Source organism: Pelodiscus sinensis, chromosome 31 (assembly GCF_049634645.1).
Source record: "Pelodiscus sinensis isolate JC-2024 chromosome 31, ASM4963464v1, whole genome shotgun sequence".
Classification (NCBI taxonomy): Eukaryota; Metazoa; Chordata; order Testudines; family Trionychidae; genus Pelodiscus; species Pelodiscus sinensis.
The window spans coordinates 4,399,058-4,423,288 of NC_134741.1; the positions used below are offsets into that span (position 1 = coordinate 4,399,058).

The following is a 24,231-nucleotide window of genomic DNA, read 5'->3' on the forward strand; positions in this document are numbered from 1 at the left end:
GGGGACTGTGACAGGCAGAGGACTGAACACAGGTCTCCTGAGCATGAAGCCAGACATTCACACAGGAAGAAAAAGTTCCTACCCGCAGATATAAAAAGACAAGACAGGTGACATGATTTATCTCCACTGCACAGAGAGGCAAGTAAGCCCCAGAGAGAAGGAAGCTGAACTTTTGAAAGGAGACCCAACCTGTGCCTGAAATGCAAGGGGAGCTCTGCTCATGTTTGTCTACTACAGAGCTACCTCGGACAAAATACTCACAAAAGCGTGAACTGCCTTATCCACCCTCCCTCAGCCCCAGCATCCAGCCCCTCTCACTGACAAGTACCAGCATGTCACAGATTAGCTACAGGCAGGGAAGGACTCTGGGAACCGCGCCCACCTTCCAGTGGCTAAGCACACTGCCACATGGGGATCCTGCAGCCACTAACAGCAGCCAGACCCAGACCTCTGGTACCTGATGTTCCTGCCTGAGCCCTTCCACTCACACCTCTGGTCAAGGCACAAGATGGGCAAGATAGGGGGGAAGCGGAATGAGACCTGAACCTGCTTTCCCTGGGAGGGGGCACGGAGGGGACAGTCTTTCACACAAGAGCCAGGATTATTATGGCAGATAGTCCTGACATTGGAGGCAGAGGCAATGAATAACCCTGAATCAAACCTAATCCAGATGCTCCAGAGCCCACCCAGCTGCTGTTACCCAAGGGGACAGGAATCCTTACTCAGCCAGTTCACAGCCTCATAATTCTCCTGCATCACACCCCTGTAGAGGGCTCTCTGGCCCGGATCCAGCAGAGCCCATTCCTCCTCAGAGAAATACACAGCCACGTCCTCGAAGCTCACCGGCTCCGCCACGGCCATTTCCTGTCCCTGGCTCTGCAGGTCAGGGGCTGAGCTGGAGTCAGACATGGGTGTTCTGCAGCCTGGTAGGGGGAAAAGAGAAATTGGAGACATTTCAGAAGGGGCTTTAATCCTTTCCACACCCCCATTCTGCCCAGACTCTGTCCGTGGTGACACACATGCTAGACTCTGTCATTGTGGGCAAAAGTTTTAGTCTAGATATTCCAGAAACAGCACACAGGAGTTAGATCCCAAATACACATTCATTTCTGTCTGTACCTGGCTTGAGTTACAACATTACTGCCTCTGCAACAACGGGATTTAGTTCTCAGCACCCAGTGTTTCCGATAACAAGCCACATATTCATCTGCCTGAACATTGACATAGGCTAAATGCAGGCTGTTGTATTTGAAACCCTTAGTCTTCATTCACAGATTTGCAGCACAAACTTTGCTCTCTCATCTCACAGAGACGTTACAAACCCTTTCCACAACGGAGTCAGTGAAGGTAACACCACCATTCAGATGCTTATTATTAAACACGTGTGCTGAGTGTTTTTAGGAAGAGATCTTAAAATTCATGGATTCATGGGATCAGAAAATATCCTTAGTCACGCAGTCTGACCCCTCTGTGGCACAAGCCATTACACTCCATCCAGTTACCCAGGCACAAAGCTGTTTCCCCACAGTGTACTTTCAAGAAAGTCCCCCAGTGATTTGAAGATATTAAGAGATGGGAGAATCCACCAGTTTTGTTCATTTGTTTCAGTAGCTAATCTGCTTCCCTATCAAACATTTGTGCCTTTTTTCTAGCCTAAAATAGTCTGGCTTGAGCTTTCACTTATTGGCTGTCACTGAGCCATATCCACTTGATGGGGTGAGCAATACATTTTGATGGGGGGGCCAAATGGAAAGTGGCTGAGAGCTGCACTCTTCCATGACATTAATGCACAAAATGCAGGGTCTGGGATGGACGTTAGGAGAAGAAGGGAGCTTGGGGTAAGGGTTTGGGATGCAGAACCTACAGAGGGGTCTAGAAGGGAGTTTGGGTGAAGGAGGCAGGCTGTGATAAAGGACACTGGATTAGCCAACTACTCATTAGATACTTAAGTAACTTTAATTTAGAGAAGTGACTGGGTGGACAAATAAGGCGCTGTGGGTGTCTGACCACTGAGAGCTCCTGCATACATAGCTGCAGGACAACGACAGGGTTTGGGCATGGTGAGTGCGGGGCAGGAGTGGGGAGCAGATATTAGGTTGGGAAGGGAGAGGTTGGGGTGACAGAGGCAAGCTCTGGACAGGAGATTTATCTGAGTGACTCCTGGCCAGAGGCCAAGTACCTCAGGAAGGCAGGCTGCAGGGCCATGTGGGTGTGTGAATAATTATGACCCAGAGGGAAGGGGGCACGGTGCTTTGTTTCTGGCCAGAAACTGGCCAATGAGATTGTCCTGGGGGTGGAAGCAGCACCTGAAGCCTTCCCCCCTCCTCTCCAGGCTCACAGTTGCTTTCTGAGTGACTTGCAGATGGGGAGTGGCATCTGTGGGCTGGATCCAATGGCTTGGTGGGGTGGATCCGACCTATGGGCTGTATTTTGCCCAGGCCTGCACTAGACGTAACAGCCCTTAGGGATCCAGTAGTTTCTTGCTTTGAACGAACTGATATAGTAGAAGCCAGGCAGCGCTCAGCCTATTTATTGTTTGAAACCAACCCCATATTGAAACTGACTGAGCAGTGAAATTTGAACTTGAAGGTGCCGTGCATTGTGTGCTTTAACTTCACCCCTTTAGCATCACACCCCGTAGACCAGTGTTTCTCCAAGTGCCCACAGGTCCCCATGCAGTGCCCCGGGTCTCCTCGCTGATCAGTGGGTAAGATTTAGGGATGAGTGGCTGAGATTTAGGGCTGTGCTCGCTATGGTCACTGGGTCTGATTGGTAACTTCAATGACAATCCCATGAATTCTCATAATTTAAAGACTCTCCACCTGCAAACTTACCCTGTCTGAAAGCTCCCAGGGATTTTCCTCTTGCTCTCTCCAGCGCAGAGGGCAGAGTGTCTGGTGGGGGAAGGGATAAGAGAGGAGAGATTCCAGGCTCTCCTATTTATAACAATGTCCCCACTCTGAACTCTGCATTTCAATTGTATCAGAGACCAGACAGAGACACACTCAGGAACTGAGTATGAAAGAGTCTAAACTTTCATTCCTTCTCTCACTCGGGCACCTCCCAGCAATGGAACCAACATCCCCGCAACCTGTCCCAGGAGAGAAGCTGTGAGTGAGATTTACTTTTCCCTCCTCACCCCCTCCCACTTGGCTTCTCATTCACTTACTGCCTCTTATCATAACCTGGAGTTGTGGTGGCAGAACACGTGGTCATCACAGTAACTTTAGCCATTTTGATCTCTGACTGGGAGGTTCAGAGTTTGCAAACCCCTGGATTTATCTGCAAGCACTTGGGTCTGTTCGCTCAGTGTCTCTAAGGAGAGCAGTGTGATGGGGCCGTCATTCTCCACGTGGGAACTGAGGCAGGGGAAGGTTGGCTTCATAGGCCAGATTCAATAGTCTCAGATACTTGAACCACTTTCCCCTCATCCATCCCTTCCAGGTACCTTTGAACTCCCTCAGAGTCTCCGATAGAGCAATCGTTTTCTGGGAGAAACCTCTGACTTGTTCTTCCAGTTCAGGGGAAATCTCCTCTGGCAACTGGAACTGCCCCGTCTCACATCTGGACAGAAACAATTCCATGTGATTGTATTTCATTTACTGCTGATAAGTTCCGGCTAGTGAGTCTCAGCTCTAACAGACCTGGAGTTAGAATTCCTCCAATTTTCCCAGCAACACAGTCCATGGCCATGCAACCTTCCCCTGAAAGGTCCCATTGCTGTTCTTCACTTCTGTCCTGGGGAGACTGACTGTGGGACAAAAGGGGAATTGAGTCTCCATGGCCAACTCACTCCTTGGCCTCTAGGCGCTGAGGGACAGGAGTTTCCCAGGTGAAGGGCTGAAGGAATCTGTCCAGTAGGGACTAGACTGAGACACCAGCTCCTCTCTCCCCAGCTCCTTCCACACAGGTCCCCAAACAGCCCTCAGGTGGGACAGATTCTTGGTCCTTGCTGCCCTGGGCTGAATGTGCCCAGTGCCCAGCAGTGACAGGCCCATGTTCCACCCCACAGCCCACAGGGAGGTGGCAGCTCCAGGAAGCACTTGAGGTTAGACTGTGCCCTGAATGGGGAATTCCAGAGTCTGCTGTGCGAGGATGAGACCCTCAGAATTAAATGAGCCAGAGATATTTGTATCTAACATCTGGCTTTTAGAGCCCTGTGGAGATGTGGTGCTAACATCAGCTCCAAGCTCTTTTCCTGAGCTGTGTAGCGGGAGGGGAGCAAGAGCCACGTACCTACTCAGGGTGCTTCTGACGTCCTAGAAAAAAGACAGAGAAAAGACTCTCAGCCCCATTGGACACACACAGGGGACCTCAGGGAAGAGATTTTGCAAACATGGGAAGAGAGCCCCTGCCCTGACTCCAGGAACATGGATCCCCTGAGTGAATGGGGCTTTACAATCTCTTATAGCTCTGTGCCTGTAACTCAACAAAGCACAAGAGTCATTCACATGGCAGCAATGCACATGGAGTTACACCCAGATCTGACAGCTGGACCTTAGCACTTGTGATTCAGGAGCCTCCCTTCCCTGTGTGGGGAGCTGAGACGTTTCTCCCTCGGTCTCACCTGCAGGAATATATTCACGGGCTTCTGACACTTCCCTTCCAGCTCACTGATCCGCTCGCTGATACGGGAAATCTGCACAGAGAGTTTCCCGACAGTGTCAGTCTGGAACCTCCCAATCTCCTCATCCAGCTTCTTCAGCTGGGCCAGCAGGAGTCGCTCTTGTTCCTCCAGGAACTGCCGCAGCTGCTGAAACTCGGCCACAATCATCTGCCTCTCGGCTTGGGTCCATTTCTGTATGGAAACAGGGAAAGGGTTGGTCAAGGGCATGAATGGAGCCCAGGGCCCTTTCATGGAGAGCTGAGTGTGAAGCAGGGAGAATTTCTTGGAAAACCCTAAAATGTGTGACATTTGACTCTACTTTGTGGTTACTAGGCAGAGGTGGCTTTCCCAGCATCTCCTTTGGGCCCCATGTCCCTCTGAAAGGGATGTGCCCATATCTGTCATGGGCAGCATCTTTTGATATTCATGGGCTCTGGAAATTCAGACCCTGAGCAGCACGAGGCAGGACTCAGCACCAGCCTGACAGAGATATCCAGGAAGGAAAAAGGAGAAACATGTTAATACACCAAGTGAGCAGACAACCCTTTAGGGGGACACTCAGCTCCTTTGAGGAGGATTTCTGGGAAAACTACAAAGGCTGGACATTAACTCATGCGCTGACATGGAAGCTCAGGGCCTGTCTACACATGGATCTCACCATGCAATCCACAATCCAGGAGAAACACCAACAAGCCCAATGTCACCAAGGCCACACGAGTCTGCCTCCTAACAGCCCTCCCACTGCCAGTCCCTGCTGTTTCAAACGACAGGCACCTACCAGATACTCCTGGCGTGTCCCTTCTGCTGTTGTTTTCCTTCCCAGCACCTTTTCTCTCTCTTCCCTCAGAGTCTTCAAATGGGCCTCCAATTTTTCCTGAAGAAACAGAGATAAGCACAGGGGCAAACCCCATCAGATGTTGGTAGCCCATTTGTCTGCCTTTAAGAGAGTCCCAGTTCTGTGGAGCTCTGCCCCTCTCCAGCAGGGACTCAGCCCTGGACATGGTTGTGTTCATAGAAAAAGACACAAGAAGAGACTGAGGATGCAGCAGGACACCTACAAGGGTGGGGGAAGGATCAGTGGTGGCACCTTTATAAAGAATGAAGCAGGTGGGGATTAGGGAGGTAAAAATGCTTAACAATACTAATCATGTAACTGATCACAATTTATCAGTGAGAGGAGTTTTTTAATCGGCTGACAGGTAGGGCTGGTAGCGGAAATGGGCGCTCCTGGGCCGGGGATCTCTCGTGAAGTCTGCCGGGGGTGGCCACAAGGACTGCTGGCTGATGGGAACTCCCAGCAGCTGCAGACTGACGTTAGCTGCCAGAGGGAAGCAGGCACTGCTGGGGCAGTGGGGAGTTTAACCAGTAACTGGCACCGATAAGCATTAGCTCTTCAGTTAACCAGTTTGCACTCTTGCTACAATCCAGTTGACTCCTAGTTGTGTCTGGCATGGACCTGCACTTCCTGAAGTTCTGCTATGGGTGGACTGAAGGCGCTCGGGGCCCCACACAGCATCCAGCCCAGCAACCTCATCTAGTGCCAGCGGCTGCATTGGAGTTTAACTCCTCATGGAGCTCCTCAGAAGTTCGGCATCCCTATTAGAAACCTTCACTTCCTGCTGGACCTAGGGCTTTATCAAGGCATCTTTCCCTCCTAAACGGCCACACTTCAGCTCTGTTCAGTGATGCTGAGGGGCAGGGAGCAGTGTCAGTCTAACAGGGTACGGGGCTAAACTCTATCCCTGACGTGCCTGGCGACTATGAGCGACTAGGTGCTGACCCACCTTCCCTTCCCACAATTTGTCTAACTGGACTGTGACCTGCTCAGAGAAGGGACTTTCCCTTGCTGGATGTTGTGCAGGTCTCAACTGCCATTGCAGGTCTATAAGACAAATGACAGATTGTTCCACCCATCAATAACAGCTTGCAACCTCCTCTTCTCCAGTCCCAAGGCAGCTCACTGATAGAGTGGCCTGTACCTCCTGTGATCTAAACCTTTCTGATTGTTAACACCTTCCCTTGTGCAAACACCCAGTGAGGGCTGGGTTTCAGGATTCACAGCCCCGGAGAAACCTTTCCCACATGGGGTATCTTGACGCAAGTTGCCACAAAGCCAGAGCATTTACTTTTTACAGCATGTCTTGTAGGCTTTACTGAGCTCTGTCACAACTGTGCCCAGTAACTGTTAGTGAAATAACGCTGTAATTAAAACACACTGGACAGGAACTCTGTACCTTGTACTCCGGGGCAGCTTCCTGTATGAGCACCACCGTGTGAGCCTGAGATCTGTCGGACACCACACAGATGGGAGTTTGATTCTCTTCACAGAACCACTTCAGAGCTTCCTGGTGCTCCCCACACACCCCGTCCCATCTTGCTCTCTGTGCTGCCTGGAAACTCAGCGGCTTGGCTAGTTCCATCACATTTGCCAGCTGCCAGTTGGGCCCGAGAGGTCCCTGCTGCTCAGTGTCTCTGCCCTGAGGGCCGAGGGGGGCCTGGCAGAAATTGTTCCCACACTCCAGAGTGACAGGGGCTGTGAAATCCTCTGGGCAGACAGAGGGGCAGGTCCAGGGGCGTGAGGGCACCAGCACTGAGAATAAAAAAACAAAATCAAAATTAAAAAACGAAAAAGCCCCAAAATCTTCGCTCACTGCTGCCCCCGCCAGATCCTCCCCTGGGCCCCTCAGCCACCTGCCCCAGCCAGACCCCCCGCCCGTGTCTGCGCCCCTCAGACCAGGGCCCCCCCCCGCACACTCTGCAGCCCCCTCGCAGCCCCTCTGTGCGCCCCCGGCCCGCCCAGACACCCTGAGCCCGGCGGCAGAATGAGGAAGCCCGACGGAGGGACCGCGGGAGTGGGGGGGCGCCCCGATACCTCACGCCGCCTCCTCCCCCCAACCCCCTCACGCCGGGCCGCCCCCTCCGCGCTGAGCCAACCCAGCAGCGAGTAACGGCGCCAACGGCCCCTCGCAACGGCTCCCACCTCAGGGCGCGCGGCGCGTGACGTTACTGCAGCCGCCGCGGGGCGGGCGGGGCCTGAGCGGGGCGGGGAGTGACGGGCGGGGACGCACTAAAATCCGGCTGCGGGGTGTAGAATGCGGCGGGCGCGGTCAGACCGCGCATGCGCAGCGGGCTAGTGACTCCGAGCAGAGTCCAGCGCCCGGGGTTTAGCTCAGCCCGCGAGCTGCCCGGCCACGCCCCCAGCGCCGCGGGGCCCCACGTGGCTTCCGCCTGTGGGAGCCAGGCCGGGGCGAGATTCTACAGGCCCCGGGGCAGCCGCTCCCCGCGTGTCTGTGCCGAGAGCAGCTCCCCTGGGGCGGGCACCGGCTCTTAGGGGGGAGCCTCCCGCGGGACAGTGGAGCGGCCCCGAACCAGCTGCTGCGCTGGGGGCCCGGAAGGGGGGAGGGTCCAGAGCCCCGTGGTGTATTCCCAATTCCCCCCCAATCCAGCCCCCCTCTCCCGAGCCCCATGACCGCCCGCCCCGCAGTCTGATCCCCTGTAGCGGCCCCCGCCGCAGTGCAACCCTTGCCCCTCCCCCCGCCTCCTCCATCCCTGCGCCCACAGCACTCCCCGTGGCAGCCACTGGCCGCAGCAGGAGCCCAACGGACCCCGCCCCCCACTGTGACGTTATTGCTCCGCCCCTTGCTCTCGCTCCGATTGACAGGGTTCCCCGGGCTGTCACGCCCCAGTGACGCAGAATCGCCCGCCTCCGTGGCCGCATCATCAGTGACGTACATTGCTCCGCCCCTTGCTCTCTAGTCCGGGTGAGGGGGATTCCCTGGCCCCGCTGGCCCGCCAGGAGTGACAGGGCTGCCCAGAGACGCCGAGGGCGGGGCCAGGAACTCGGAAGGGGGCGGGGCCGGGGATCCACCAACCAATGAGAGCGCGGTAGCCCAGTGACGCGCCTGCCCTTCCTCCGGCGCGAGACACGGACCCGCCTCTCGGGCCAGGGGGGCGGGAGCGCGCGGACTCGGCCGGGCTCGGGCCCCGGAACGTGTCACCTGAATGTTCCACCCAGGCCCAGGAGGAGCCGGGCTGCTTGAGACCTTCCTGTCCTTGTGGGGCCTCGGCTTGGCCTGTGGAGAGTCACAGCCACAGTTTGTGGGTTAATAATAAAGATTTTCCTGTTTGAATCTCAGTGTCTGTCACTGAATAGTTATTGTCTGAGCCCAGTACTGCCTGCCCCTCCCCCTAGCATTTCCCACTGCTGTGAAAATTGAACATGGTAAAACTGCAACTGAGAGCATGTAACTAGATCCATATAAATACTCAACTGTTACTTTATCTGTCAACATCGCACATCAAACACAATGAATTCTGCACAAGCCTCACTCTCTCTCCTTACACGCACAGTTCTGGGAGCTGAGCAGCCCAGCCTGGTGGATTCTGGGGAACATGTGCCGCCCCAGAGACTCGCCAAACCAGCCCAGGGGTAGGTGGCAGAGCCAGAGTGTGGGACATTGATCACCAAAGCCTCTAGGGCTGGGGTGTCTCCTGCTGGCTTTTCCCATTACAGGAAACAGCCTGAGTCAGCTCCAGGGAGGGGAACAGCCGGTTGTTGCTGGAGGCAGGTAGAGCCTGAGCTCAGGAAATAGAAACTGATCCTCTTCCCCAGCCCAGAGGGAGCCATGGCCGCAGCGAGCACAGTGGAAAGTCTCAGAATGGACGTGACTTGTCCTGTCTGCCTGGAGTATTTCACGGACCCGATGATCACACCCTGCGGGCACAATTTCTGCCACACCTGCCTCAGCTGGTGCTGGGAGGGACCCGGCCCAACTAACCCCTGCCCACAGTGCAGGGCCCCTGTGCAGCAAGGACCTCTCCTGCCCAACAGGCAGCTGGCGAACATGGTGGAACTAGTCAAACAGCTCAGTTTGCAGGTAATGAAGGGAGCAGGCATGGGCAGGATGTGTGGGGAGCACCAGGAAGTGCTGAAGCTGTTCTGTGAGGAGGATCAAGCCCCATCTGTGTGGTCTGCAGAGAGTCCTGGGTGCACCAAGCGCACACAGTGCTGCCCATCTGCTAGGGAATTACTCTGAGTTTGAGTCACTGGCTAATTTCCCTGACTGTTCTATGGCCCAGTGCGACTCACCAACCAGCTGAAGCCTGCCTGGCTCAGGAGAGGCTGGGACAAAAGAAATGCTCCAGCTGAGGGGGGGTAAGGGGAGGAGGCAACAGAGGCCAAATTCCAAGTCTTTAAAGACACCGGATGTGAGAAACTTCTCTGAGATGCTCAGCGGAATCCTCCTGAAACCAGCCCTCTATGAGAGCGGCAAGGAGTCCTGTGGCACCTTATAGACTAACTGAAGTGTAGGAGCATAAGCTTTCGTGGGCAAAGACCCACTTCGTCAGATGCAGCCCTCTATGGGGGAAATGAGAGCCCGTTACCGAATGGGAGGGGTATGGATCAGCCACAGGCTGGCTATGGGAATGTGCTGTCTTCAGACTGGAGAAGGGAGGTTACAAGCTGCTGTTGTTGTTACAAATGTGATGACTAGAATTTAATGTTATTACTTGTGTTTGCATCACAGTAGCCCTTACAGGTCCCACATGAGATCCAGGCTTTGCACAAAACAAAACTAGGGACAATCTCTTCCCTGAGTGGTTTACAGTCTAGATAGACAAACGTTGGAAAGGAAAACTGAGGTACAAAGCGGGGGAGGGGGGTAAAAGAGAGGAAGAAAGGTGAATGAGCTAAGAGGTTAGTAGCTGATGTCAGTCTAGAACCACCCCCAATTTTTCCAGGTACACTTTATGATCCTAACCACTAGGCCATGCTGCCACCTCAGGTGTGGGGTTGAAACATATTGGTTAGGAGAGAAAGATGCCCAGTAAGGTGAGGCAGTTTCCCACTGCTGAACTCCTGGGCTGCTCAACTCCTGGGCTGCTCCAGGAGGGGTTAAACTCAGATGCTGTGACCGGCACTAGAGGAGATCTCTGGGCTGAACACTGTGGCTGTGTCTAAACTGGCAAGTTTTTCTGCAAAATCATCTGCTTTTGCGGAAAAACTTGCCAGCTGTCTACATTGGCCGCTTGAATTTCCGCAAAAGCACTGACAATCTCATGTAAGATTGTCAGTGCTTTTGCGGAAAAAATATGCTGCTCCCATTCGGGCAAAAGTCTTTTTCTGAAAGACTTTTGCGCAAAAGGGCCAATGTAGACAGCACAGTACTGTTTTCCGCAAAAAAGCCCCGATCGCGAAAATGGCGATCGGGGCTTTTTTGCGGAAAAGCATGTCTAGATTGGCCACGGACGCTTTTCCGCAAAAAGTGCTTTTGCGGAAAAGCGTCCTGCCAATCTAGACGCTCTTTTCCGAAAATGCTTTTAACAGAAAACTTTTCCGTTAAAAGCATTTCCGGAAAATCATGCCAGTGTAGACGTAGCCTGTGTGGGACCATGAGCACCTTGAGTCCACCTTCAACAGGGCTCCAGGCAGCGCAGGGCCACGCCAGCCACCACTGGGATCAGACTGGGTTAAAGCAAAACTACCCCCAGGCTGGAGCTGCTTGGTACCAGTCTGACCTGTGCCAGGCAGCCTTTAGGAGTCTCCCAGAATGCACTGCTGCCAGGAGCTGTACCAGGCACTGCGGCAGTGGGTACTTGCCCCGAGGGTATTACCACTGTAGGGCAGCGCTGGGGCAAACCCCAGCCACCCTGAGCAGAAATCAGCCTGTTTAATTAAGGGAGTCACTGACCCATCCCCAGAGCACAGGACATGCCCACGCCTGCCTGCCGGGCCTCCCCCACCTGCACTGGTCGGCCTCTGTGGGCCTGTCCCTGCCTCTGTCAGACCATCCCCACCTACATCATTCTTTGTGGAGGTGCCACCCCCTCCTGCCCCCACCCTCACAGGTGTCCTGCTGCAGCCTCAGTCTCCTCAGCTAAGGCTACACTGTAGCCTTCTTCTGGAAAAACTTATGCAACTGAAGCACAGTGTGGAATATCGCCGTGCTTCATTTGCATCATTAATTAGCATCCGCTTTTGAGCAAGAGGCTTTTGCGCAAAAAGGAGCTGTGTAGACAGCAGATAGAGGCAGCAAAGTGCAGGGGGAAAAAGGGGGACTTAAAAGCGGCAGAGATGCACAGCTAGGCCTGGTTTGAAACACCAAGGCAGCGTTCAAAGGGGCAGCACCACTGACCTGATCCCTGGCTCGGTGTTTCAAAGTGGCAGCGCTGCACAGCTGATTCCAGGCTCAGCTGAGCGTCGCTGCGCGTGTGGAGCCCAGGGTCAGCTGGGGACTCCTCAGCTGATCTCGGGTTCCACGTGGCATTTCAAAGCAGCAGCGCAGCATGGAGCCCGGGGTCAGCAGGGGACTTTGACTCCCGCTGGGGACTCTTGTGCATTTCAAAGCTGGCGCCCACCTACAGCCCGGAGTCAGTGGGACTTCCCACCTGCCCTGGGCTGCACGCGGAGTTCTGCATTCCTCCTTTGAAACGTACTAGAACCCCAGCGGGAGCTCCTTTACATTTAACAGGAGGAATGCAGGAGTGCCTCTCGACTAATCGAGTAGTCGATGGAAATTCCATTGACTACTTGACTAGACAATTAACCACTAGTTAGCATCCTTAGTTTCTCCATGTTTTTGGGTGTGGACAGGTCCTGAACTTCCATGTCAGGGGATGAGTTAAAGTCCAGCCCTGGTGGCTTTCCCAGAAATCCTCCCCCAGTGACCTGAATGTCCCTGGCAAGGGCTGTCTGCTGGGTCTGTCATTTCCTGCACTAATGGGTTTGCTTCTGTGTACTTCCTGGGTATCTATCTGTGTCAGTGTGGGGCTGAGCAGTGTTCCCTGTACTCTGAGTGCTTAGGCAGCAGCTCAGGAGAGATCCAGATGCCTCAGTACACATAGAAAAAAATATTCAACACATTGAGGAGAACCTGGGTGCTGAGTCCTGCCTCCTGCTGTTCCCAGAGCCCATGAATAACAGAACACGCTGCCCATGACAGACATGGGAACATCCCTTTCAGAGGGACACAGGGGCCAAAGGGGAAACCGAGAAACGCCTCAACCTAGTACCCGTAGAGTGGAGACAAGTGTCAGAAATCTGTAGGTTTGCCAAGTTCTCCCAGAAATCTGTAGGTTTGCACTCAGCTCCTCATGAAAGGGCCCCGGGCTCCATCCATGTCCCTGCCCAGCCCTTTCCCTGTTTTCAGACAGAAACCAAGAGGCAGAAGATTGTGGCCAAGTTTCTACAGCTACCGCAGTTCCTGGGAGAACAAGAGCGACTCCTGCTGACCCAGCTGGAGAAGCTGGACGAGGAGACTGGGAGGCTCCAGACTAACACTGAACTGGAAGAACAAGTCAGGGGTTTCTCCCAGAAAACCACTGCGCTGTCAGAGACTCTGAGGGAGTTCACAGGTACCTAGAAGGGATGGGGGAGGGGAGAGTCAGCAAAGCGTCTGAGGCTGTGGAAAGAGACCGATGGAAACCTGGCTGGGAAACACTGATCTACAGAACCGCCCCTCTGTTCAATTAGCAGTTTTAACTCAACTTCTAATTCAAACCCTGGGAGATCGACAGCAGCAGCCTCAATCTTCCCTGCAGTGTAGACACACCCCAAGGCTACGTCTAGACTGGCATGATTTTCCGGAAATGCTTTTAATGGAAAAGTTTTATGTTAAAAGCATTTTCGGAAAAGAGCATCTAGATTGGCACAGATGCTTTTCTGCAAAAGCACTTTTTGCGGAAAAGTGTCCGTGGCCAATTTAGAAGCGCTTTTCCGCAAAAAAGCCCCGATCGCCATTTTCGCAATTGGGGCTTTTTTGCGCAAAACAAATCTCAGCTGTCCACAGGCCCTTTTGCACAAAAGTTTTGCGCAAAAGGGACTTTTGCCCGAACGGCAGCAGCACAGTATTTCCGCAAGAAGCACTGATTTCTTACCGTAGGAAGTCAGTGCTATTGTGGAAATTCAAGCAGCCAGTGTAGACAGCTGGCAAGTTTTTCCGGAAAAGCGGCTGTTTTTGCAGAAAAACTGGTCAGTCTAGACACAGCCCAAGTGTGTCTCTGCTATAATGAAAACCCAGGTCTGTGTGGTAGGATTGGGGATGTCATCGGCAATATGGACTCCTGAAGTCTCACTTCTCTTATTCCTTCCCCCACCAGACATGCCGCCCTCTGTCCTGGAAGGAGCAGGAGGAAAGTCCCTGGGAGCTTTCAGACAGGGTGAGGTTTCAAATGAAGACTGAAAACACCTTCCACACATCATACATGTGTAGCTCAAGTCACCAACCAAACCCCCAGCGACCACGACAGGCAGAGCCCAAAACCTGCCCACTGAGTAGGGAGGAGCCCCAGGGGCACTGGGTCAGAAGGACGAGGGGCCGTGTCCTGACCCTTTAAGCAATGGGATGGTCGGACCCCCCCCACACACACTTCTTACTATGGGCACAGTTTGCAGGCAGGGGGCTTTGCAGGCAGGGGCTGCGCTTTGTGTCGGGGCAGCTGATCAGCGCAGCCCCTCCTTGGGCACCAGCCTCTGCCCTGTGCTGGCCCCTCCCCATAGCCCCACCCCAGATCCCCTTCCCCAGAGCCCTGCCAACAGCCAGGCCAGAAGCCAGAGCTGGGCTCCCCCAATTGAGCCCGGCTGCCCTGAGGAGCCCTGGACCCTCCACCTGCCCTGGGGGTGACTAATGCCCAGGCCCTGCTCTCTGGGGTGAGGCGGCTCTTCCCCTGCGCTGCCCTGGGCAGGGGGTGGAGGCTGCAGCAGGGGAGGGAGTTTCCCTCTGGGGGTTGAAGCTGGAACCTGCCTCTTTTGCCCCCCCGCCCCTTCCCCACCTCACTGAACCCTCCTGCCCTCAGCCTGACTCTGGGGATGGAGCAGCCCAAGCTGGGGGGCAGGAGGCTGCAGCCTCTGCACAGAAATGAGAAGCTGATGAAGTGGGTCCCATTGCCCAGGCTGAGGCCCAGTGACAGCTCGGCTCAGTCTTAGGCTAGGTCTTCACTACATTTTTTTTTTTTTCAGAAAAAGGTATGGAAACTGCGCTCCACAATTTGCGCACATTTTTCCGGTTGTTTTTTTTTTTTTTTTAAGATGTTTTTCTGAAATTTGGCCCACCTACACGGAATGAAATGAGGAATGCAGGTCTTCCAAGAGAATGCATCTGCTCTTCCGATAAAAGCGTCAGAAGAGCAGACCTGTTTCCTGGATGCGGCGGAGATTTTCCAGGATAGAAAAACTCCATAGTCTAGACATAGCTTAGTGACCCAGGACAGAGGCAGCTCCCTGGGGCCCAGGCCTGTCCCAGCCAGAACAGGGATGCTGGGGAGGTTGAGAAATGGCCCCAGCCGCTCCCAGGACTGAGCTCTGCCCCTCACACCCTGATTCTCTCTCCCCAGCGATTGTGACTCTGGATCCAGACACGGCGAATCCCCAGCTTGTCCTGTCAGAGGATCAGAAAAGTGTGAAATGGGAACATGAACGTCAGCCACTGCTCGACAAACCGGAGAGATTTGACTCTGTGTACTGTGTGCTGGGCCGTGAGGGATTCACCTCGGGGAGACATTGCTGGGAGGTGGAGGTGGGGGATGGGAAAGATTGGGCTGTGGGGGTGGCCAGAGAGTCTGTGAGCAGGAAGGGACGGATCAGCCGTAGCCCTGAGGAGGGGATCTGGGCTGTACAGTGGTGGGGGGGTTTCTTCCAGGCTCTCACTGACCCTGAGGTGACCCCACTGCAACTGAGCACTCCCCACAGGATCTGGGTTTGTCTGGACTGTGACCAGGGGCAGGTGACATTTATCGATGCTGATGCTGAGGCCCTGATCTTCACTTTCCCGCCAGGCTCCCTCCCTGGGGAGAGAATCCGACCCTGGTTCTGTGTGGGGTTTAAATCCCAGCTCCAACTGTCCCTGAGTTCAGCCTCTCTAGGCCTCACACAGCCCAGTCTCTAGAACCTTGGAGTCCCATCTGCCTAGCCCCTGCTCCTCATCTCTATGATGTGTGGAAGCTGCTCCCCTCCATCCCTGCAAGAGAAGACCCCCTCGGGCTCCAGGAGGAGCAGAGGAGCAAAGGTGGGGGCTGGGCAGGGGCAGAACTAACAGCTGGGCAGGGGACAGGCAGAGGTTGTAACAAGATGATTTTTTGGTAGCCGTATTGGAAAGCCTGTAGCTATTTGGTAGGCCTAGACTACCGCCTTCTTCTGCAGCCAGACTGAAGAGCAGCAGCCATTAGTTGTAAAGCCAGGAGCCACATGCTCACATTCTGTCTAAATTGCATGAGTGTCACACTAGGCTCTGAGAAGGGGATTCTATCTTAATAGCACGCACTGTCACCAGACAAGAAACAGAGCTCAAGATGGGCAGGGAAAACTTACTTAACTGTATTTTGTCTGGCAAAACACTGCTTATCAATAGTTGTGGTTGTGGAATCCTCATTCTACGATTCTTGTCCTCACTTTCCTATTGTTTGTCTGTGTGGTATCTGTCTGGTTTGTGTCTGTTTCTTTCTGCTGTATAGTTAATTTTGCTAGGTGAAAATCAACCAAGGTGGTGGAGTGTGATTGGTTAGGCAATTCTGTTACCGTATGTTATTATTGGTTAGTAAAATTATACTAAAATAATTGGTTAAGGTGAGCAGGATTCAGATTTCACTATATAAACTGGGGTCCAAGAAGGAGACAAGCAAGCAAAAGTAATAGAAGCAAAAGGACAGAAGAAGAAAGGGGAAAAGCAAGAAAAGCAAAAGGGAAACAAGAACAGAAAGGAACACCAAGAAGAAGGAAGACAAACTCCCCTCCAAGACATGGCATCTAAGACCGGGTGGGGCGAACATTTTTTGCCCCAGGCCACATCTGAAGGGCTGTGGCCTCAAGCAGAAGGGTCAGGATACTTCCCTGCTTCCCCATCCACAGACTATGATTGGTCTGGGGGTAGGGGAGAGCATAAAGTCTTTGCCCTCTCCCTCCCCACAGAGGTTCCCCTAGGGACCCATTTCCCTGTGCGGGAGGAGACTTCACGCATGCCCCCTTCTGCCCCCAGGCCAATCAGGGCTTGGGGGCAGGGGAGCATGCAAAGACTCCTCCCGTCCTGCCAGGAGCACGTGGTGCTTCTAAGCGCTGCACGCTCCTGACATGGGGAGGAAACTTCGTGTGCTTCCCCCAGCCCCAAGTCCTGATTGGCCTGGGGGCGGGGGAGTGGCAGGGCCTCTGTGGGCCGAATCAACCCACCTGGTGGGCTGTATCTGGCCCACAGGGGCCCTTTTGCCTATCCCGACCTAAGACCAGAACTGCCAGGATTCTGCTGCACAACCGCGACATGTAGCAGCTAAGATCCAGAGTGACTGATCTTACCTGGCCAGCAGAGGAAGTCTGCCTGCCTGTACCAGGAATGGTGAGCATGACACTGTATTCTGCTTGCTTGAGAATTGTCAATAAATAGAGGATAAGGATATTACTCTGTAAGGCTCTTTCAGTGGCAAAAGATCCTGCAAATCGGCAGGAAGTTCCACCCGTCACCCTGAGTGAGGGTGGGTGTGTAAATAAACAGGGTTGCACCTTTATCACAGTATTGGACTTTAAGGGGAGCAGCCAGATCACTGCTGCGCCCATAGCGGGGTATTTGCCCCAAAGTCCGTACAAAGGGGGCCATGTGAGGTGTCAAATAAAAGCTTCTGTTTTACTGAGTCTATGTGTGCTCTTCATGTGCTTGTATGATCTCTGTATGCGGAGTTATGAATATGCTCTCTGTGCTGGTATTGGGCCTGGACTGCCTGTCATGAGGAAGGAATGACCAATGAATGATGATGCTAACTAGCACAACCGTAAGCACAATGGCTCTCAAGATGCCCAATACACACCTGAGGAATGCATCTGGGAACATGCAAACCAGCCAGGGCATAATGGATGCCAGTATGTGAAACAGACAGCTGGCAGTATGTCTTGTAGATATAGATCTTGTTGTTATAGTAACTAAGGGTATGTCTACACTACCCCGCTAGTTCAAACTAGCGGGGTAATGTATGCATACCGAACTTGCTAATGAAGCCCGGGATTTGAATTTCCTGGGCTTCATTAGCATAAAGCCGGCACCGCCATTTTTAAAAGCCGCTTGAGTAGTTGCTAGTGTTAGTAGTTGCCTATGGAAATACAGCTCACAAGTGGCCCTTTCAAGAAAGGTGCCTCAGACAGCTGCAGAGACATCTCTGCAGCTGCCAAGGGCTCTTCTCTGACAGAGCCACTAGCGACTCACTGTGATGTGGGCTGGCTCGTCCAGCTGGTTTGAGGTTTGGTCAAGGTGGCTGGCGGTCGACATGGCGCACTGAGACCCAGGGGAAACAAGCAGCCGGAATCTCTTGCTGCCAGCATCTTGCCGCCCAGCTTCTGCCCAGTCAGAAGCAGCCACAGCCCCTTTTGACCACTGGATCAGCGTGGGAAGGGAGGCGGGAATGGGGCCATTCCGCTCACAGTGCACTACATCATATCCTTCATGTGCAGGCTGCCTGCACACAGCATCCCAGCCTGCACATGCTAGCAGCCAGCCGCTGAGCACAGGGAGTGGCTCCGGCAGCGGCAAGGGCTTAATATGCGGTGGCAGCTCACATTTTCCTAGGTCCTCCTGGGACATAGAAGAGGCCTCCCCTGGCCACCCATGGAATTGCTGGTTCAGGAAAAGGCTGATTGGGGAGGAGTGTTGGGAAGAAGGAAACCACAAGCCTGGAGCAGGTGCAGAGGCTGCCATGACTGACACTGGGAAGGCAGGGCTCTGACTTCAATTGCTGAGACAGGAGAACCAGCACCATGCACCCTTGTGATTCACAGGGGGTGTCAGCACCTAGAGAGCCTGAGGGTGCAACCTTTGCAGCTCCTGCAGCCATGGAGAGTCAGGGTATGTGGGCATCAGGTGCTTCTCACTTGTGGTTTCCTTCTTCCCAACACTCCTCTCCAATCAGCCTTTTTCTGAACCAGCAATTCCATGGGTGGACAGGGGAGGCCTCTTGTGTGTCCCAGAAACACATAGGAAAATGTGGTAAAAGGGTATTGAAAGGCACCACTGGGAGTTGAACCCAGGATCTCCTTTTTACTAGGCAGCTGCTTTAACCAACTGAGCCATGGTGCCCTCCTTAGGGAAATTGGTGAAACTGTTCTATTGTATGGTCCCAGACAACACCTTTGACTCCCAAGGTGCAGCCATTCCCCATTTCCCTCCCGCCCTGGCAGTGTCTGGCTCCCTGGGCACAGAAAGCTACAGCGCAGTGGGCAGAGGCTGTAACATGCACATTTCCCCCAGCTGCTGGGGCTGTAGAGGTGCATTTGAGGTTTGGCATAGTTTGCAGGAGGGAGAAGTGCAGCAAACATTGATCATCGTGCTTGTAAATCCCTTGGTCCTCAGGTTTGGGTTGGAGTCCCCAGAAGGGGACCTGGCCTTTTTCAATTTGCTCCCTTTCTGAGGGCACAGAATTAAGGAGAGATAATTTCTTAACCCCACAGCAATCTGAGTTGGCCAAGGAGTTAGCAACAAAATTTCTGTCAACATTTAAGTAGAGTCAAGGAAACCCTCACAGGTGTTTCTGTGTATTTGTAGACGGAGGTTCATTCAAGTGGTTTGTTTGTTTGTGGACCTGCCCCGACCGCACCCCTAGAGACTCTGGAACAAAGAAGACACATGAGAAGAACCCAACTTTCTTCCTTTTGCTGTGACATGGATGGATCTAACTCAGGTTTCACTCAGGGGGTCTGTCTGCATGTGAAGTACCTGTGACAGCTCCTGTGCTCCTCTGCCCCTCATCAGCAATGCCATCTACTTGGGGGGGATCATTTGCCCCGAGACTTGTAGAAGGGACAACTTGGACAAAGCAGGCTTAAGCAAGCACCCTTTGATAGCTCAGCTGGCAGAGCAGAAGACTGTAGTGTGTGATTGGCAAGTGATTCTTAGGTTGCTGGTTCAACTCCAGCTTGAAGGAGTGATTCTTCAGCCTGGCCTTAACAGAAGGCAACCAATGTGGTCTATGTCTTCAGAGCCTTCCACTGTAATTGACAAAAAGATTGCAGCCAATCACATTTCTTGGACTGCACAGGTTCTGTCCACACACAAAAGTTCTTTTGGAACAATGGCTGTTATTCCACAACAACAATGCAAGAGTCTACACAGTAATTGCATTATTTTGAAATAATTCTGAAGTAACAGACGGATTATTCTGACTTCTGCAAACCTCATTCTACAAAGAATAACACCTGTTCCAAATTAGCTATTTCAAAATAAGGCCTGTGTAGATGCGCCACTGCTGCGAGTTTGAACTAGCCCCTCCTCAAGGCCATTCTAAGTTATTTTTCCTGGGGCTCTAAATCAAGGTAGCTCGTCTACACTGGGGAGCCTGCCTCAGACTATTCTGAGGTTTCCCTGCAGTGTAGCGGTGCTAGTTCGAAATAAGCTATTTTAGAATAACTATTCAAGAAAAGCTTATTCCAGAATAAATGGTCAGTTTAGTCGTAGCCAGGGAGATGAAGCAGCAGGAGGGAAGCCAGGAGTGCAGAGGCCAGCCTGAGAGCTGAATATCCCAGGTGCCCCATGCATAGTCCACTCTATGGGTCCCATGGTGTAAGGGGCTGCACACAGGACTTTGAATCCTACAATCTGAGTTCAAATTTCAGTGGGTCCTGCTGTTGTGGGGCTTGTTGTTATGAAGTTTTTCACACTGCATGGCTATGTTTATGCTGCAGGCTTTTTGCACTAGAACCACTGTTCGTGTGCAAAAACGTGTGGAGTGTCTACCCTGCATGTGCATTCTTGTGCAAGAAAATGTAGAGTAAACCATTGGAAAAGAGGGCTTCTTGTGTAAAAGTTATTCCTCTCCCCATAATGAACAAGCCCTTTTGCACAAGAAGGCCAGGCAGTATGGACAGGCAACAGGGATTTCTTACACCAGAAACCCTGATGGCTAAAATGGCCTTGAGAGGTTTCTTGTACAAGAGAGCATCCACACTGCCATGGACGCTCTTTATAAGGAGATATACCACCCTATAGATCTGGAGGGGACCTTGAGGAGTCATCTAGTCCAACCCCCTGCACTCATGGCAGGGCTAATGGTCATTCTCAAGGGCTGAGCTCACAAGTCTGGGTTTAGGGAGCTAATGCTCAAACCACTCAGCTCTCCCTCCCTCTTGGGGGAAAGGGTGTGCCTGCTCTTGCATAAGAACTCTTGCCCAAAACAGTTCTCGTGCAAGAAGCCTGCAGTGTAGATGGAGCCTAAAGTTTTTCATATTTTTTTGTTTTAAAAATATTTCAAACAGTTATTCAATGTGCCCCAGGCCTGGAATTGTGCTGCAGCTGCCTCCCTCGCTACGGTCGCTGGCTCCATGTGCACTGGCCTTCTGTCTGGGTGCTGCCAGGGGGGTGGGAGGTACCGATGGGTAACAGGTGCCAAGGCGCATACAGAGAAGCCAGCACATGCATCTCTTCAAGTGACCTCACTTTACACACCTCAGCTTTTAGGAAACACTCCTGTCTGCACCTACCAGTCACTGTCTGCTCCTGAGGGGTCCTGTCTGGGGGAAAACAGCAATTCCAGGGGACACTTGCCCAGTGTTCAAACGTCTCACAGATGCCATGGCAAAGAGAAAGCCTAAGAGACTTTGCATCTACTAGGCAACAGTACAACTGCCACCCCAGACAGGACTTGAACCCACAAGCTCTGGCTTAGGAAGCTAGATATATCTGGTTTCAAGATTCAAGCCCTTGGAAGGAGCCAGAAACACAGGAAGGGCTGATCATACCCCTCTGAAAATCAGCTTTCAGGAGGCACCTCCAGCTGCCCCCAGAGTGTGGGTCACCCCACACCAGCCATGAGTGAAACTCAACAGCTGGACATCTTGTCATAAGAACATAACATAAGAACATAAGAACGGCCGTACTGGGTCAGACCAAAGGTCCATCTAGCCCAGTATCCTGTCTACCGACTGGCCAGCACCAGGTGCCCCAGAGAGGGTGGACCGAAGACAATGATCAAGCGATTTGTCTCCTGCCATCCCTCTCCAGCCTCTGACAAACAGAGGCCAAAGACACCATTTTATCCCCTGGCTAATAGCCTTTTATGGACCTAACCTCCATGAATTTATCCAGTTTCTCTTTAAACTCTATTATAGTCCTAGCCTTCACAGCCTCCTCTGGCAAGGAGTTCCACAGGTTGACAACACGCTGTGTGAAGAAGAACTTCCTTTTATTAGTTTTAAACCTGCTCCCCATTAATTTCATTTGGTGTCCTCTAGTTCTTCTATTATGGGAACTAATAAATAACTTTTCTTTATCGGCCCTCTCCACACCACTCATGATTTTATAGACCTCTATCATATCCCCCCTCAGTCTCCTCTTTTTCTAAACTGAAAAGTCCCAGTCTCTTTAGCCTCCCCTCATATGGGACTCGTTCCAAACCCCTAATCATTTTAGTTGCCCTTTTCTGAACCCTTTCCAAGGCCAAAATATCTTTTTTTAGGTGAGGAGACCACATCTGTACACAGTATTCAAGATGTGGGCGTACCATAGTTTTATACAGGGGCAGTAAGATATTCTGGGTCTTATTTTCTATCCCTTTCCTAATAATTTCTAGCATCCTATTTGCCTTTTTGACCGCCGCTGCACTATCTGTGGAAGTTTTCAGAGAACTGTCCACGATAACTCCAAGATCTCTTTCCTGATTTGTCGTAGCCAAATCATACTGTACGTATAGTTGGGGTTATTTTTCCCGATGTGCATTACTTTACACTTAGCCACATTAAATTTCATTTGCCATTTTGTTGCCCAATCACTCAGTTTGGTGAGATCTTCTTGGAGTCCCTCACAGTTTGCTTCTGACTTGACTATCCTAAACAGTTTGGTATCATCTGCAAACTTTACTACCTCACTGCTTACCCCTTTCTCCAGATCATTTATGAATAAGTTGAAAAGGATTGGTCCCAGGACTGACCCTTGGGGTACACCACTAGTTACCCCTCTCCAATCTGAAAATTTACCATTTATTCCTACCTGTCTTTGTTTCCTATCTTTTAACCAGTTCTCAATCCAAGAAAGGACCTTCCCTCTTATCCCATGGCCATGTAATTTACACAAGTATACTATAATCCAAGTATACTATATCTACTGGATCCCCCTTGTCCGCATGTTTGTTAACCCCTTCAAAGAACTCTAATAGATTAGTAAGACAGGATTTCCCTTTACAGAAACCATGTTGACTTTTGTCCAACAAATTATGTTCTTCTACATGCTTCACTATTTTATTCTTTACTATTGTTTCGACTAGTTTGCCCGGTACTGAAGTTAGACTTACCGGTCTGTAATTGCCAGGATCGCCTCTAGAGCCCTTTTTAAATATTGGTGTCACGTTGGCTACCTTCCAGTCATTAGGTACGGAAGCCGATTTAAAGGATAGGTTACAAACCACAGATCATAGCTCAGCAATTTCCCATTTAAGTTCTTTTAGAACCCTTGGATGAATGCCATTTGGTCCCGGAGATTTGTTAACATTAAGTTTTTCTATTTGTTCCAAAGCCTCCTCTAATAGCACTTCAATCCGGGACAGTTCCTCAGATTCATCACCCACAAAGGACGGTGCAGATTCAGGAATCTCCCCAATGTCCTCAGCCGTGAAGACTGAAGCAAAGAAATCATTTAGTTTCTCCGCAATGGCTTTATCATCCTTGATTGCTCCTTTTATAGCTTGATCATCTATGGGACCCACAGGCTTTTTAGCAGGCTTCCTGCTTCTAATGTACTTAAAAAACATTTTGTTATTTCTTTTTGAGTTTTTGGCTAGCTGTTCCTCAAAATCTTTTTTTGCTTTTCTTATTACATGTTTACACTTGATTTGACAGTGTTTCTGTTCCTTTCTATTTATCTCACTAGGATTGGACTGCCACTTCTTAAAAGATACCTTTTTGTCCCTCACTGCTTCTTTTACATGGTGGTTAAGCCACGGTGACTTTTTTTTAGGTCTCTTGCTATGTTTTTTAATTTGGGGTATACATTTAAGTTGAGCCTCTATTATGGTGTCTTTAAAAAGTTTCCATGCAGCTTTCAGGGATTTGGCTCTAGTCACTGTGCCTTTTAATTTCTGTTTAACTAACCTCCTCATTTTTGCATAATTCCCCTTTTTGAAATTAAATGCCAGGGTGCTGGACTGCTGAGGTGTTCTTCCCACCACAGGAATGTTGAATGTTATTATATTATGGTCACTATTCCAAAGCGGTCCTGTAACGGTTATATCCTGGACCTGATCCTGTACTCCACTCAGGACTAAATCGAGAATTGCCTCTCCCCTTGTGGGTTCCTGCACCAGCTGCTCCAAGAAGCAGTCATTTAAGCCATTGAGAAATTTGATCTCCACTTCTCTTCCTGAGGTGACATGTATCCAGTCAATATAGGGGTAATTAGAATCACCCATTATTATAGAGTTCTTTATTTTGGTAGCCTCTCTAATCTCCCTCAGCATTTCTATGTCAGTATCGCTGTCCTGGTCAGGTGGTCGGTAATATATCCCTACTGATAATTTCTTATTATTATATCACCGCAGGTCCAGCCCTGCTCCACCCAGCCTCGTACAAGGGCACTGCTTACAAACTGACATACAGTAGCCCTCCTGGCACTGAGCTGATGCCATTATGCTTCTTCTTATTGTGGGCAGGCCCTTGCCGCACTGTGCTACCCTGC

At 51.7% G+C, this 24,231-nt stretch overlaps 2 protein-coding genes across 8 annotated transcripts in view; one reads left to right on the forward strand and one right to left on the reverse strand.

The window, feature by feature from the left end:
• LOC142821594 (uncharacterized) overlaps positions 1-24,231 on the reverse strand; it is a 184,784-nt gene that overhangs the window by 4,318 nt on the left and 156,235 nt on the right. For 2 of the 7 annotated variants that reach the window (XM_075913025.1, XM_075913026.1), the window contains exon 1: positions 844-3,345. Coding sequence is in view for 4 of the 7 variants with exons in the window: in XM_075913019.1 (XP_075769134.1) it covers positions 723-923; positions 2,835-2,894; positions 3,449-3,564; positions 4,237-4,259; positions 4,568-4,798; positions 5,385-5,480 (727 nt within the window). In the remaining 3 variants the exon portion in view is untranslated. Of the gene's footprint in view, positions 1-722; positions 3,346-3,448; positions 3,565-3,644; positions 3,752-4,236; positions 4,260-4,567; positions 4,799-5,384; positions 5,481-24,231 lie in introns of those variants that run through there. The other 5 variants (XM_075913019.1, XM_075913022.1, XM_075913020.1 and 2 more) reach the window with 5 other exon arrangements.
• On the forward strand, positions 9,073-17,197 carry LOC142821636 (zinc finger protein RFP-like). The gene is made up of 4 exons (XM_075913215.1): positions 9,073-9,483; positions 12,757-12,961; positions 13,706-13,765; positions 14,939-17,197. The coding sequence occupies exons 1-4, from the start codon at positions 9,232-9,234 to the stop codon at positions 15,487-15,489; spliced, it is 1,068 nt and encodes a 355-aa protein (XP_075769330.1). The 5' UTR covers positions 9,073-9,231; the 3' UTR covers positions 15,490-17,197.

Excerpts from the sequence above, each read along its gene's own strand:
- LOC142821636 (XM_075913215.1), top strand. The coding sequence starts at position 9,232 with ATGGCCGCAGCGAGCACAGTGGAAAGTCTCAGAATGGACGTGACTTGT. Across the intron at positions 9,484-12,756 it reads TCAAACAGCTCAGTTTGCAG|ACAGAAACCAAGAGGCAGAA; the intron begins GTAATGAAGGGA and ends CCCTGTTTTCAG. Across the intron at positions 13,766-14,938 it reads CCTGGGAGCTTTCAGACAGG|CGATTGTGACTCTGGATCCA; the intron begins GTGAGGTTTCAA and ends CTCTCTCCCCAG.